General features: G+C 41.4%; 1 protein-coding gene across 1 annotated transcript in view; it reads left to right on the forward strand.

Annotated features, from left to right (window-relative positions):
* Nucleotides 1-17,149, forward strand: part of LOC124790068 (ubiquitin carboxyl-terminal hydrolase 5) — a 160,033-nt gene that overhangs the window by 96,303 nt on the left and 46,581 nt on the right. The window contains exon 10 of the mRNA XM_047257633.1: nucleotides 15,032-15,243. Within this exon, the coding sequence (XP_047113589.1) occupies nucleotides 15,032-15,243 (212 nt within the window). The remainder of the gene's footprint in view (nucleotides 1-15,031; nucleotides 15,244-17,149) is intronic.

Here is a 17,149-nt window from a genome sequence, read left to right on the forward strand (position 1 = left end):
GGGCAACAGTCTGGATGATTGACTGATCTGGCCTTGTAACATTAACCAAAACAGCCTTGCTGTGCTGTTACTGCGAACGGCTGAAAGCAAGGGGAAACTACAGTCGTAATTTTTCCCGATGACATGCAATTTTACTGTATGATTAAATGATGATGGAGTCCTCTTAGGTAAAATAGTCCCCCATTCGCATCTCGGGGCGGGGACTACTCAAGAGGACGTCGTTATCAGGAGAAAGAAAACTGGCATTCTACGGATCGGAGCGTGGAATGTCAGATCCCTTAATCAGGCAGGTAGGTTAGAAAATTTAAAAAGGGAAATGGATAGGTTAAAGTTAGATATAGTGGTAATTAGTGAAGTTCGGTGGCAGGAGGAACAAGACTTTTGGTCAGGTGATTACAGGGTTATAAATACAAAATCAAATAGGGGTAATGCAGGAGTAGGTTTAATAATGAATAAAAAAATAGGAGTGCGGGTTAGCTTCTACAAACAGCATAGTGAACGCATTATTGTGGCCAAGATAGACACAAAGCCCATGCCTACTACAGTAGTACAAGTTTATATGCCAACTAGCTCTGCAGATGATGAAGAAATGGATGAAATGTATGACGAGATAAAAGAAATTATCAGGTAGTGAAGGGAGACGAAAATTTAATAGTCATGGGTGACTGGAATTCGTCAGTAGGAAAAGGGAGAGAAGGAAACATAGTAGGTGAATATGGATTGGGGGGGGGAAGAAATGAAAGAGGAAGCCGCCTTGTAGAATTTTGCACAGAGCACAACTTAATCATAGCTAACACTTGGTTCAAGAATCATAAAAGAAGGTTGTATTCCTGGAAGAATCCTGGAGATACTAAAAGGTATCAGATAGATTATATAATGGTAAGACAGAGATTTAGGAACCAGGTTTTAAATTGTAAGACATTTCCAGGGGCAGATGTGGATTCTGACCACAATCTATTGGTTATGAACTGCAGATTGAAACTGAAGAAACTGCAAAAAGGTGGGAATTTAAGGAGATGGGACCTGGATAAACTGAAAGAACCAGAGGTTGTACAGAGTTTCAGGGAGAGCATAAGAGAACAATTGACAGGAATGGGGGAAAGAAATACACTAGAAGAAGAATGGGTAGCTCTGAGGGATGAAGTAGTGAAGGCAGCAGAGGATCAAGTAGGTAAAAAGACAAGGGCTAATAGAAATCCTTGGGTAACAGAAGAAATATTGAATTTAATTGATGAAAGGAGAAAATATAAAAATGCAGTAAATGAAGCAGGCAAAAAGGAATACGAACGTCTCAAAAATTAGATCGACAGGAAGTGCAAAATGGCTAAGCAGGGATGGCTAGAGGACAAATGTAAGGATGTAGAGGCTTGTCTCACTAGGGGTAAGATAGATACTGCCTACAGGAAAATTAAAGAGACCTTTGGAGAAAAGAGAACCACTTGTATGAATATCAAGAGCTCAGATGGAAACCCAGTTCTAAGCAAAGAAGGGAAGGCAGAAAGGTGGAAGGAGTATATAGAGGGTTTATACAAGGGCGATGTACTTGAGGACAATATTATGGAAATGGAAGAGGATGTAGATGAAGATGAAATGGGAGATAAGATACTGCATGAAGAGTTTGACAGAACACTGAAAGACCTGAGTCGAAACAAGGCCCCGGGAGTAGACAACATTCCATTAGAACTACTGACGGCCTTGGGTGAGCCAGTCCTGACAGAACTCTACTATCTGGTGAGCAAGATGTATGAGACAGGCGAAATACCCACAGACTTCAAGAAGAATATAATAATTCCAATCCCAAAGAAAGCAAGTGTTGACAGATGTGAAAATTACCAAACTATCAGTTTAATAAGTCACAGCTGCAAAATACTAACACGAATTTTTTACAGACGAATGGAAAAACTGGTAGAAGTGGACCTCGGGGAAGATCAGTTTGGATTCCGTAGAAATGTTGGAAGACGTGAGGCAATACTAACCTTACGACTTATCTTATAAAATAGATTAAGGAAAGGCAAACCTACGTTTCTAGCATTTGTAGACTTAGAGAAAGCTTTTGACAATGTTGACAGGAATACTCTCTTTCAAATTCTGAAGGTGGCAGGGGTAAAATACAAGGAGCGAAAGGCTATTTACAATTTGTACAGAAACCAGACGGCAGTTATAAGAGTCGAGGGGCATGAAAGGGAAGCAGTGGTTGGGAAGGGAGTAAGACAGGTTTGTACCCTCTCCCCGATGTTGTTCAATCTGTATATTTAGCAAGCAGTAAAGGAAACAAAAGAAAAATTCGGAGCAGGTATTAAAATCCATGGAGAAGAAATAAAAACTTTGAGGTTCGCCGATGACATTGTAATTCTGTCAGAGACAGCAAAGGACTTGGAAGAGCAGTTGAACGGAATGGAGAGTGTCTTGAAAGGAGGATATAAGATGAACATCAACAAAAGCAAAACGAGGATAATGGAATGTAGTCAAAGTAAATCGGGTGATGCTGAGGGGATTAGATTAGGAAATGAGACACTTAAAAGTAGTAAAGGAGTTTTGTTATTTAGGGAGTAAAATAACTGATGATTGTCGAAGTAGAGAGGATATAAAATGTAGACTGGCAATGGCGAGGAAATCGTTTCTGAAGAAGAGAAATCTGTTAACATCGAGTATAAATTTAAGTGTCAGGAAGTCGTTTCTGAAAGTATTTGTATGGAGTGTAGCCATGTATGGAAGTGAAACATGGATGATAAATAGTCTGGACAAGAAGAGAATAGAAGCTTTCGAAATGTGGTGCTACAGAAGAATGCTGAAGATAAGGTGGGTAGATCACGTAACTAATGAGGAGGTATTGAATAGGATTGGGGAGAAGAGAAATTTGTGACACAACTTGACTAGAAGAAGGGATCGGTTGGTAGGACATGTTTTGAGGCATCAAGGGATCACAAATTTAGCATTGGAGGGCAGCGTGGAGGGTAAAAATCATAGAGGGAGACCAAGAGATGAATACACTAAGCAGATTCAGAAGGATGTAGGTTGCAGTAGGTACTGGGAGATGAAGAAGCTTGCGCAGGATAGAGTAGCTTGGAGAGCTGCATCAAACCAGACTGAAGACCACAACAACAACAACAACAACAAAATAGCTGTTATAATTGCACATTCCATGCGTTAGTAAATTACCAAGACACAGGAATTATTATGAAATACATGCAGAACCAACCGAATCTCACTGATTCAATGATATAAGCTACAACTTATTCATGAAGAAATACTTTCAGATATGTGTGTATTTGCAGCTTACTCCACTGAAAGCAAGAGAATATAAACATGTATTTCATGCATGCGAAGCCTATGTTTCTGTTGTCTGTTGTTATCATCATAGGCACTTCTGTTGACTTGACATTTTTTATGGAGTTGAGTGATTCCCCCATTCTTAAATTTTACACAGCTTTCTAATACACAGATAATCTTGTAAATGTAAGTAATTTTGTTTCAAAAGTGAATATGTCCAAGATTCTTGCCATAAGAGGCTCAAATTTAGCAACACTTGTGAAATTGTTTTTTTTTTCCCCCCCCTGTCATCACATCTTTGTTGTTTGCCCTGAAGCTACAGCTGTGGTGGCTTATTTTGTACATTAATTAATGTATGTATTACATTCCATATAAGTTTCCTGTGTTCCAAATTCACTAATTTGGCTGAAAGTGTAGCAGAAGGAATTCCACTTTGTTGGGTAAATATATAACTTCTTTCTGCAGAAAGTCAGGTTGTCTGATGTGTACTAGCAATTTTTTGTCATTAAAGGAAAATGACGTTATTCAGTAAATATCCGAACATTACAAGTGAATCATAAACAAACAGTCCTGTAATGTACCATTTTGTACCTTGTAGGATCCTTAGGAAACTAAAGAATTACAAATGTAGTGTCATTTTGTAGTTCTTGTCAATCTTTATGGCACTGCATAGACTTCTTACTTTAAAAACTATGTTACAAGTCAGTATAAATTTTAGTATTCGCACTCATCTAATATCATATTCAGAAGTGGTATTTTGCCGATTTCCTTAAGAGTTTGAGCCTGATGTGCATCTGCACCGAAGAGATCATTGGCTGTCTTCATGTTAATTGTATAAATGTGGTGTCTGTTCGCCACACTGCAAGTAACGAGGATAATGGCCAAGGGCCCCTACATTCATAAGTGTGTGGGTAATTTGAGAATTTGTGTGTGACAGGAGGCATGCTAGGGTAGTGCATGCAGTTGCAATCACCACTGTGTCCAGTTGGCTTAGTGGTCAGAGCAGTTGCCTATTAAGCAGGAGACCTGGGTTCAGATCCCAGTCCAGCACAAATTTCCATCTTTCCTCATTGGTTTACATCAATGTGCACTTGCATACAATGTCTATAATTCATTTGTGTCTTCACTGAAGTTTTGTGTACCTCATGGGACTAGCAGTCCTGGAAAAAAGTGTGTTGCGAGTCATGCTTGAGTAACTCAATTGGTAGGCTCCAAATTTTACATTGTTTCAATTAAATCTTTACTATCAGTCCCAGAAAAATGGGGAATAATTCACCCTCTGAGTATTTGTATACTGAAAAACATGCATGTCAATACTGCTCTTGTATTCATCAAGATAGTGAGGAATTCCGAATTAAAAAAAGTCAGGTAAAGAATTTCTGTACCCCCAAAGACAGTCTTCCAGCAAATTTCCATAGCCTCAAACTGGGAATGTGTGTTACAGAACATACTCAACCATCTTCATTTTGATGATGATATTATGCTACTTGCACATAGTGCAGGTAAACTTCCAGCACCGAATGGAAGAAGATAATCTCTTTGATGATATTTTCACAAACATCATGTCACTGTTCCAACATGTTACTTTATTCATCAACACCTGAGTGTGTTAAAATATAAACTGTCAATAGCCATATCTGAAAATGTGCAAAATTAACAGTTTTTAGAGACCATATGGCAGAAGTACAGTTGTTTCACACTGAAAAATGTGATAATTCGTTATGTATTTCACAATTAATTTGTTGTGTATTTCACAATTATATATGTTCAGTGACTCGCACTGTAGGAGAAGTGAATTAAAATCAAACTCATTTAGCATGTAAGACCATGTGCCTATTCGCTTACATAAGAACGAACTGAAGTTTTGACTTTTGGCAGAGAAGAAATGTTCCGTTAATGCAGAAACCATTCAGACAATGATCATTTTGTTCTGGATTTGCTGACTTTATCCTCCGTAATGTTCTGTAAGTGTTATGTATCTTCTCACCAAAAGTGAGGCACCTTCATCAATAGTGTTACATGTTTATTTTAAAATGAGTTTTTCTATTATGAGTGATTTAGGGGAGTAAAGAAAATGACTCACCAAATAGTGAAATCATTGAGTCATTGACAGCCTGGGTATGCAAGAGAAATGCAGGAGGGATAGACTGATGCTTAGGATAGGGATGCAACACATGGACACCAGAATTGGGGCATTTATGCTGTGCACAATGACAAAGGTGTGAAAGAATGGATTGAGAGGTGGTGACAGAACAAAGGAAGGGAAGACTTTTGGGAAGAGGGTATGGGTGGGGTGCAGGAGGTTAGTGGAGATTGGGGCCAGGAGAAATGTAGGAACGAAGATACATTGCAAGGATAACCCACATGTACCAGTTCAGAAAAGCTGGTGCTGGGTACAATTCTGATGGTGGGGGTTTTGAAACAGCAATTGAAATTGAGCATTTTACACTCAGCAGTGTATTTTACTGCTGAGAGATCAACTCTGCTCTTGACCACAGATGGGTGGTGGCCATTCATTCTGATGGACAGTTGATTGGTGCTTACACCCACAGAATGATGTGCAGAAGTTACAGCAGAGCTAGTATATGATGCAGTTGCTTTCACAGGTGGCCACGTCTCTGATGGGTCTGGATAAGCCTATGACAGGATTAGAGTAGGATGTGCAGGGTAGGTGAATCGATCAGGTCTTGTAACTGGGTCTTCTACAAGAATATCTTCCCCGTGGCAAGTGATTGGGTGTTGTATGTTATGTGAGTTTCAGAATACGATTTCAAAGAAATGAGGCAAGGATAATGGGTAGGATAGCCCTCATTTTCAGGCACAGTCAAATATAGTCGTAGCAGTTGGCGAAGGACATGGTTCAGTTGCTCCAATCCTGGATACTGGGTGATGGGGAGGGTGCTCTTTTGACACTGATTCGTGGGTATGGTGGGAATATGAGTGTGTGAGGATATGTTATGGAAAATCTGTATTCTGAATAGGCATGAGGGATAGTGCCTTTCTGTGAAGACCTTCGTGCAACCTACAGCATATTGCACAAGAGAATTCTAGTCTCTGCAGATACACAGTCCACGATGGCTAGGCAGTGTTTTTTCTTTGAGAGACAAGAGCTGTACAAATGCTGGTACAGTTGTTGGTTAGTGGCTTGGTGTGAATGGAGCCGTAAGAGATGAAGATCATTGTCCAGGAAAAAGTCACATTGGGGTGAGCAGGACCAGACGAAGCAAATAAGAAAGAATGAGTTGTCAACCAGAGTTGTGGGGAAGACCTACAATGATTAAAGAAACATGTTATAAATGTGCTATGGAAGCAGATACAGCTTCACTGCAAATTTAAACATAGTCAAAGCATCATGGACAAACAATAACTAATTGAAACAGAAGTTAGCATTAGAAGGGCTCTGTGTGAAACATTTAATGAATTCAGAAGTAAAATTCTGTCTATTGACTGACAGAAAATTGTAAGAAGTTTCTGCCTTACATTCAATCAGTAAATGGATTGAAACTATCTGTTCACGCACACTGGGACGATAATAGCATTGAAACAGGGAATGACAAAAACGGCAAAATACTGTACTATGAGTGTGTCTTTCTCCAAAACTGTTTCACAGAGGAAAATTGCAGTGCAATTCCTCCTTTAAATCGTCTCTCAAACAACAAAATAAATGACCAAAGGGTAGAAAAGCAAATGAAATCTCTCAATAGAGGAAAAGCTCCTAGACCTGACAGAAACCAGTTTGATTCTACACAGAGTATGCAAACTAACTTGTACCTCTTCTAACAGCAGTGTATCATCAGTCTCTGGAAGCTCGAAGAGTTCCAAACGATAGTAAAAAAGCATAGGTTATTCCCGTTTTCAAGGAGGATTGTTGAACCGATGCACAAAACTATGTGCCTGTATCTGTTATGCAGGTCTGTTGTAAAAGTTTGACATGTTTTGTGCTCGTGTGTTATGACTTTTCTGGAGATCAAAAATCTCATCTGTAGGAATCGACAGCCATTCATTACAGTCCCACACTGCTGCCTAATGAACAAAATATGAGTGTACAGAATATCAGACGAACTGTGTGGTTGGATTGAAGAGTTTCTAATGAATGGGACACAATGTGCGAAATGCAGTAACATGTGCAGAGGATCAACCTCGGTGCAAGGAGTGGCAATTGACCCTCAACATAAACGAATGTAACATATTGTGAATACATAAAGACTCTTTATCAAGGATTACATGATTTCAGAACAATTATTGGAAGTAATTGTTTCCACAAAATATCAAGGAGTATGAGTCTGGAGCAGTTTGAAGTGGACAGACCACATAAAGTTAAACGTGGGTAAGATGGATGCCAGTCTGTGACTCATTGGAAGAATCCTCAGGGAGTGTAGCTCATCAACAAGGGAAATTGACCGATTCTTGAATATTGCTCATCAGTCTTGGATCCATATCAGATAGGATTGATAAGAGGAAATAGAGAAGATCCAAAGAAGTCCAGCATGTTTTGTTAGAGGTCCATTTAGTAAGCAAAAAAAGTCATGGAGAAACACAGCGAGCTACAGTGGTGGAAACTGCAAGTTGGGCATTCTGCATCGCAGTGTGTTTTACTGTTAAAGTTTCGAGAGCATACATTCCTGGAAAAGTCAGTCAATAAACTGATTCCCCCTAACTATATCTTGCAAAAACATCATGTAGATAAAATTAGAGATTGGAACACACAGAGGCTTACCAGGAATTGTTTTTCCCACAAACCTTATGCGACTGGAAGAGGGAAAGGGGGAAGTGACACCAGTACACAAAGCACCCTTCACCACACACCCTAAGGTGGCGTACAGAGTACAGTTCAGATGCAGATGTAGAGGCTGTGGAGGAATGTAGATAAATGTGGCCCTGTGTATCATAAAGGTATCTGCAAGGCAAAGTGTTTATGTGTGATGATGTAATTGATTAGATGTATAAGGAAAGAAGTAGTGGGTTTGGAGTTAGAAAAACATGGGGAGAGGTAGTATACAGTAGTCTCCAGGCTGTGAGCATGGGGGTTGTTGGTGCAAAGGGAAGTGGCATCAACAGTGATGAGTGGGGGATCCAGGTAGTCAGGTGTCATCCCTTCCTCTTCAACGATCACTCCCATACAGTCTCACCAACTGTGGATAGTGATGAAAATTCTCTTGCCCAATATGCCAAATGTCTCTCAAAGACTTTCAGACAGACAACATCCACCAAACCTAGTCCTCAAACAGATTCCCTGTGCCATATCCTTACACACCACTCATCCTCCAACCACCTAAAACCTCGCCAACCACAAGCTGCAAAGGAACACCCTCCTTATCACCTGATTATCATTGCGGACTGGACCAATTGAACCATGTCCTGCACTAGGACTTTGGTTGTCATTGTGCCCAGAAATGAGGCACATCCGGACATCCTAAGCTCCCCCCCCCCCCCCCCCCTCCCCTACACATCCTGGTCTATCCTTATGCCACTACTACCTCTACCCGTTGCCACAGGTGTCGTATCCATGTGGAAAACACCTGTGCAAGACCAGCCTGGTTCCTCCATTCAGCACATGCTATTCCAGTCCTGTCACAGGCTTACCTATCCCATCAGAGGCAGGGCCACCTGTGAAACAACCATGCCACATACCAACTCTGTTGACATTTCTGCACAGCATTTAATCTGTGCATGGCCACCAATCAGCTGTACACCAGTATGAATGGCTACCACCTAACTGACCAAGAACAGAGTTGAGCAATAAGTGGCAGAACATGATACTTCGCACAACATGTTCAATTTCAGTGGCTGCTTCACAACCAATGCTATTTGGATCCTTCTTCCCGACAGAGGCAGAAATCGAAATGTACCCCTCTGATCAGGGCGTCATTGCAGTCCATAGGGTGATGAAAAAGGTAGGTGCATCCCTAGTGCCCACATGCACTCTTTTTCTGTCGTTTGACAAAGTAGTGCTTCCGTCCGAGATCAAACCAGGCCATGAAGCTATCACAGACTGACTGTACACTCCATACTCAAATGTCCTATCGACACCCGGCCAAGTGTGTAACCTGTGGTAGGGGTACTCACAAGGGTGATTGTCTGCCTCCTCCTCACTGCATCAAGTGCAGTGGTGACCATACAGCCTCCTTCCAAGATTGTCCCATGCATCTTGATGAGCGAGCCATACAGCAGATCTGGGTGAAGGAAAAGGTACCTTACCCTGTTGCTCGCAAGTTGTTGGCTAATCAGAAACACTGCGTTTTACCATCTGGCATTTAACAGTACTGTTCTTGCTACATCTTGTTCCACGAAGAACATGGCCACACAGACGTGATCTCAAATTCAGCACTGTTATTGTAAGGTCATTCTGTGTCACGTTAATATCCCCGTCTCCTCCTCCTCCTCCTCCTCCTCCTCCTCCTCCTCCTCCAGCTGTGCAACAAGTCACCAAACTTTCACCTCACATGCTACACCACCGGCTGGCCTGAAATTACAGAAGGAATAATCCTGTGATGACTTCTTATGTCCCTCCAGCCAACAAACATTTGAATTGCCATCTGCTATCCTCGTCAACAGTGTCGCCAAGTGATATCCTCACCCGGCTGACCTCCATGTTGCCAGTGCGCACTGCCAACCATTGTTCTTCCTTGGACTCCGCAGACTGACAGAGGGAGAATGCCGATGCCTCTGTAGATCTTGTGGAGCAGGATCCTCCACCAGAAAAAGCCAGTCTCCGAAGACTGGCACTCGGCAGCTGCTTAGGTGACACACTTCATTTCTTTCCTCCTCCCTTTTCCTTGTCATGACTCCACACTTCATTTCTTTCCTCCTGCCTTTTCCTTGTCATGACTCCAGTGGAACATTTTCTGCCAGAAATCCAATAAATAGGAATTACAGTTGCTCTTGGAGTCACAGTGTCCACTTGTTCTCTGCCTCCAGGAAATAAAATAGTGTCCTCGTGATCACTTTGAGCTCTCACATTTCTTTATTTCCAGTCCACTTTGACTTTCCCTCTGAAGGTGGCATTCCATCTCATGCGGGAGTCACGGTGCTCATCAGGGATGACATTCGTAGTCAAAACATCTCCGTGACTACCCAGCTTCAAGCTGGTGTAGTCCATATTTTCTTTCGTCACGTCACCTTTTCCCTATTTACCATTTACAATCCTCTGTCGTTCGGTGTCATCAGGGCAGACTTCCTCCAGCTTATTGGGCAACTCCCTCACCCCTTCCTGCTGCTCAGTGACTTTAATGCACACCATCCCCTTTGTGGTTCTCCGAGACCTGTCTGAGAGAAGCCCTCTTGGCTGGCCTTCTCAATCAGCTTAACCTCATCTGCCTGAACACAGGAGCACCCACATCCTTTTCAGACTCCACGCACACCTATTCCTATTTGGACCCCTCCTTCTGCATTGCTCAGCTTACATATCATCTCAAGTGGTCCATTCTCTCCAACACGTACTTGAGCAACCATTTCCCGTGTGCTATCCGTTTGCTGAGTCTTACCCTGCCTATGTGCACACCTAAATGGCAGCTTTCTAAGACTAACTGAAAGGCGACCTTCAGTGAACATTAGTTCCCTAGTTGTGATTTCCAGGTAGACTACCTTACCAATGTTATCTGTACCACTGCAGAATGTTCCATTCCTTGCACTTCATCTTTACCTCACCATGCCCCAGTCTCCTGATGGACTGAGAAATGCCACAACACAATTTTTACCCATCAGCCTACGATTGCAAACTCTTTTTGTTACAAACAGTTGTGTGCGCAGACATTGTGTTCTTCGGGATAGCAAAAAGAACTAGTTCTTCTAATAGTTCCACTCCATCTTCCGCCGTGTGAGCTAACCTCTGGCATCTCTCTGAGGTCAAGGTCCATTCCCCAATTTCTGGCCTGACCATAGCGGATGATGTCATAGCGGATCCTATTGCTATCTCCAACACCTTGGGCTGCTATTTTGCTGAGATTTCAAGCTCTGCCCACTCTCACCGTGCCTCCCTCCATCAAAAACAAATGGAAGAGGCTCAGGTGATATCCTTCTCTTCTCAGAATCGTGATTGCTGTAGTGCTGCTTTTGTTATTAGGGAGCTAGATCATGCTCTCACTCCATCCCATTCCTCCTCCCAAAGGTGAGACAATGTTCACATTCAGATGTAGCAGGACATTTCTCTTGCAGGCAAGCACTTTCTCCTTCATACATACAGTCGCATGTTGGGCAGAGGGCACCTTTCCCAGACACTGGCTTGGAGCCACTGTCACACCCATACCTAAGCTTGGTAAGGACAAACACCTTCCTTGTAGCTACCTCCGCATTTATCCCAACAGCTTTGTGTGCAAGGTAGTGCAATGTGTGACTCATGCCCGGCTGGCATGGTGGTTAGAGCCTCGCAATGTACTAACCACTTAACAATGTGGATTTAGAGTGCACTGTTCTGCAGTTGACCATCTCGTCACTTTGTCAACCCATGTAACAAATAGTTTTCTGTGGTAATACCAGACTGTGGCTAAGTTCTTCGATTTGGAAAAAGGCTAGAGGACTGGTATCCTCTGTACTCTCTACACGTGGGACTTCAGAGGCCGCATGCCCCATTTCCTTCAGGAATTTTTAAAAGACCAAGAGACAAAGTTTTCAAGATATGCATCATGGGTTCTGCCATTTCGGACACCTTTATCCAGGAAAACGGCATGCCTCAGGGTTCAGTCCTGAGCGTTGTCCTCTTTGCTATCGCCATTAACATTATTATGGCCTGTCTCCCACCAGGCATCTCCAGCTCCATTTTTGTTGACAATTTTGCAGTCTATTGCAGTTCTCCATGGGCTTGTTTTCTTGAGCAGTGTCTTCAGTATTGTCTCAGTCGTATTTACTCGTGGACCATCAACAATGGCTTTTGCTTTTCCATGGACAAAACCATTTGTATGAATTTTTGGTGGCACAATTGGTTTCTTCCACCATCTTTTCATCTTGGGCCTGCTGCTCCTCCGTATATTGAAACTACGAAATTTCCAGGCCTCATACTCAATAGGAAACTTCCTTGGTCTTCCCACATGTCTTAACTGGCTGCCTGCTGTACCCAGTCCCTCAATGTCCTGCATGTCCTCAGCGGTACATCCTGGGGAGAAGATGGGACCGCCCTCCTCCATTTGTACTGGTCCCTTGTCATTTTCAAAGTAGACTACAGATACTTCGCTTATGCATCTGCACGTCCGTCCATCGTATGCCGCCTCAATACGATCCACCATTCATGGCATCCGTTTGGCCACTAGAGACTTTTACACTAGCGGGTTTGAGAGTTTGTATGCAGAAACTGCCAAACTATCGCTGTGATTTTCTACTCAGTACCTAAAGACACTACTCCAGACTCACTCTATCACTGCAAGTTTCTCAACCTTCACATGGATCTTTGTGATAGTGCTTTTTGTACACTGATGGCTCCCGGACAAACCGTGGTCTTGGGTGTGCCTTCATTGTTGGCACCGACGCTTTTCGGTATTGGCTTCTGGAACACTGCTCAGTATTTACAGTGGAGCTCTTTGTCCTGTATCAGGCCGTGCAGTACATCTGGCGACACAGACTTTTAAATTGTGTCATTTGCTCATACACTCTGTGCTCTTCAGAGCCTCTGTGTGCTGTACACTGTCCATCCCTTAGTGCTGCAAGTCCAGGAAAGCTTTCATTTGCTCATTCTTCATGGAGCCCTGTGATATTTATGTGGGTCTGTGGTCACACTGGTCTGATGGGCAACAAGTCCACTGACGCTGCTGCCAAGGCTACAGTCCTTGAACTTTGGCCCGCTAGTTCTTCCATTCCCTCAGATGATCTCTGTGTTGCCCTTTGTCAGCAGGGGATTTCTATTTCACATCAACGCTGGTCTTCCCTTCATGGGAACAAGCTCTGGGGAATTGGACCCCTCTCAGCAGCTTGGCCAACCTCCTCTCGGCCCTCTTGCCATGAGATCATTTTGGGTAGGTTGCATATTTGGCACTGTCTTTTTAGCCATTGCCATTTGTTAAGTGGTCATCCCCCACCACTTTGTGCTCATTGTCCTCAAGTGTTGACTATTCGCCATTTCCTGATGGAATGTCCTTTTTTAGCAAACAATGTGCAAACTGTTGACCATGTTTTACTTTTTATCCATCATAGCAATATGGTAAAGGACATTTAATCTTTAGTTTAGGACCTCCGTTGTCTCTATGAAGTATTGTATGGACCTTTCTCCAAGGCCATGGCTGTAACTGTGTTTCCTTCTGTCGATTCATTTTTAACCCCTTTCTTGTCTTCACATTCTGTGGTTCTGACATGGGTGCGTATGATCCTAGTAGTTTTTACGCCCTAAAACAAAACAAACAAACAAACAATTGCAATATGAATATATACAGATATGTGTCTTTATGGCAGTGGCATCTTCTCTGTGGGTGCACTCAGTCATCTGAACCCAGGCGAGACACGTGAGCAAATAGAGAATAATGGCTGGAGAACACTACATGTGTAGGCTGCAACATGTGGGAATTTGTGGTGGATGGGTGGCATTTTCAAGTGGCTGAAGCAATTAAGGCAGCCATTCTAGATAAGCATTGCACTTAATGCATTGCACTTAATGCATTGCACGTATGCAGCTGAGATCAGAAAATTTCTGTTTCATTGCATATATACGGTTGCTGAAATGTACAAATGATGTCAGCTCTTTTGAACATGTGTGAAAGAACATACACCATACACATGTATGTCATTTGAACGTCTTTAAATTCTCTTCTCATTCCACCAACCTAGTTTCAGATCCTAGAGCTCTGCATTTTGCCCCTAAATAGCAGTAGAGGCAGTTGCTGTTCTACGATTAATGTTGTGGCTGAGCTGAAGTTAGAGTGCACTCAGACCACTATTCCCAGTGTTTATTCATCTGATCCACAATACCGATATCCCAGGAAATGGCTCATGGTATTCAGTTACTCCACTCCTCCTATCACTTGCACTTGCTTAATGGTGCTTGTTAAATAGAAATTTGGAACTACCTGAAAGAATTGGTTTATGCAGCATCTTCGTAATGTAATAGCTATGGAACCATTAGACACCATCCGAGGAAGGGTGCATCAGTTCGTGACCCTATGGTGCATGTGTCCTTAGAAGCAAGTAGAAGACAATTTGATAATTTACTAATAAGTTTTGGACTTCAGTATTATATAAAAATGTTCTTTCATTGATAACTCAAAAACAAAATATTTATGAACAATTGTTTTTATAGGTCCTTTCATTTACATTAATGTGAGAAACCTGCCCTCAAAGCACGTTAAAGGAGTGTTGATAGTCTTACACTTTTGCTACTTTGAAAAAGAAGAAAAAGTGTGAAGTAGAAAGACTTCAAAATGTAACACATGCCTCTCTGTAATGCTATATAATAACAAGTAATTTGTTGCTTACTGATATTTCATAAGATTTATTATTTTAGAAGATGTATGATACAATAATATATGTATGCACATATTTCTAGAAATCGGTGGTGCAGTGCTTGCATCAAATATGCTACCATTGTCAGTGTCGCATATTTAATGTTATGAGAGCATAGTCTTTAACAGCCAGAGACAATTTCAGTCAAATTATTTTGGGTGTGGGACCTTGTCATATGTGGTTAAATTAATGACATTTCAGGTGCTACTGAAGGCAGCATTCATTATCCTGATGAAGCTGCCTGCAGTAGCAACTGATATACTGGTAATTTTATCAGATGTCCAAAAGAATTTATTGAAGTATTTCATATTATTTATAAAAAAATGTGGTAATATGTTTGCAGAGGAACAGCCGTCACCAAAAAAATCCAGCTGAATGTTTTAAGTTCTCTGTAGAAGATCGTTTCCAGTGTACAAAATCAAAAAAGGTGAAGTATACATATAGAGCAGAATACAGCCTTCCTCTGGGAATTCCACTTGATGCAGCCATAAACAAAGAGGAAGTCACAGCATATGAGGCACATCGAGCAGAAATGGAAGCCAAAGGCCAACGTGTGTAAGTTGTCTTTATTTTGTTAATGTTGTGGGAATAGAAATTTCAAGGCTTCAAATTACTTGAGCAATATGGAGAAAGTTTGATTTCTTTGTGTATATTGACAAGTCTTCAGACATTTATGTTGAAGGGAATGAAGATTCTCATAAGGTGTCACAAGGTGATCTTGAAGATAATGACGATCCAATGTTGAAGAGTACGTTTTTTAATGACAGCTGCAGTATTACAGCAATGCTATATAACAGACCATGAGTGTTCTTCAGTTTTATCATCATCTTATTTTGTTTGATGGTACCAATCATAGCTATAAGTTTTACTTGCTTATTTTACTAAGTTTAAGGAGGCAAATATGTTATTTGTTAGATTCTCCTCAGCTAATGTGAATCAGCACTAACACTGTTCTAACTTATCACAATTCTCTTACTCATTAACATGCACATTCTTTTTTAGATTAATCAGATGATGTTCACAATGATCAAAGATGGTTAATGAACTGAATAAAACAAATTTATGATTAAAGACTAGTCTGATTTCCACTCATTCTCTTGTGAACATTTAATGAAAATTATGTAGGTATATGCAGAATTATGAAGGAGAGAAATAAATTATGTGGTCTCATCCAGAGAGAAAAATCTACAGTCATTGCACGGATGAAGGCGAAATAAAAGGAATATACTCATGATGTGAATGGCAATGCTTGGACTCTGTAGATGGTCTGTATGGCATTACAGTGAATGCACATTAGACACTAGCTTTACACACAAGGTTAAGAATGAAGGGGGTTGAGGAAAAACCTGTGAACATGACACAGTTAAATGGCAGTGCAGTCACACTGCATATGACTTTGTTAATATTTTAACCTAAAAGGTATCAGATAGATTATATAATGGTAAGACAGAGATTTAGGAACCAGGTTTTAAATTGTAAGACATTTCCAGGGGCAGATGTGGACTCTGACCACAATTTATTGGTTATGACCTGTAGATTAAAACTGAAGAAACTGCAAAAAGGTGGGAATTTAAGGAGATGGGACCTGGATAAACTGAAAGAACCAGAGGTTGTACAGAGTTTCAGGGAGAGCATAGGGGAACAATTGACAGGAATGGGGGAAAGAAATACAGTAGAAGAAGAATGGGTAGCTCTGAGGGATGAAGTAGTGAAGGCAGCAGAGGATCAAGTAGGTAAAAAGACGAGGGCTAGTAGAAATCCTTGGGTAACAGAAGAAATATTGAATTTAATTGATGAAAGGAGAAAATATAAAAATACAGTAAATGAAGCAGGCAAAAAGGAATACAAACGTCTCAAAAATGAGATCGACAGGATGTGCAAAATGGCTAAGCAGGGATGGCTAGAGGACAAATACAAGGATGTAGAGGCTTGTCTCACTGGGGGTAAGGTAGATACTGCCTACAGGAAAATTAAAGAGACGTTTGGAGATAAGAGAACGACTTGTATGAATATCAAGAGCTCAGATGGAAACCCAGTTCTAAGCGAAGAAGGGAAAGCAGAAAGGTGGAAGGAGTATATAGAGGGTCTATACAAGGGCGATGTACTTGAGGACAATATTATGGAAATGGAAGAGGATGTAGATGAAGATGAAATGGGAGGTATGATACTGCGTGAAGAGTTTGACAGAGCACTGAAAGACCTGAGTCGAAACAAGGCCCCTGGAGTAGACAACATTCCATTGGAACTACTGATGGCCTTGGGAGAGCCAGTCCTGACAAAACTTTACCATCTGGTGAGCAAGATGTATGAAACAGACGAAATACCCTCAGACTTCAAGAAGAATATAATAATTCCAATCCCAAAGAAAGCAGGTGTTGACAGATGTGAAAATTACCGAACTATCAGTTTAATAAGTCACAGCTGCAAAATACTAACACGAATTCTTTACAGACGAATGGAA

The sequence above is a fragment of the Schistocerca piceifrons genome, chromosome 3 (assembly GCF_021461385.2).
Source record: "Schistocerca piceifrons isolate TAMUIC-IGC-003096 chromosome 3, iqSchPice1.1, whole genome shotgun sequence".
NCBI classification, from domain to species: Eukaryota; Metazoa; Arthropoda; class Insecta; order Orthoptera; family Acrididae; genus Schistocerca; species Schistocerca piceifrons.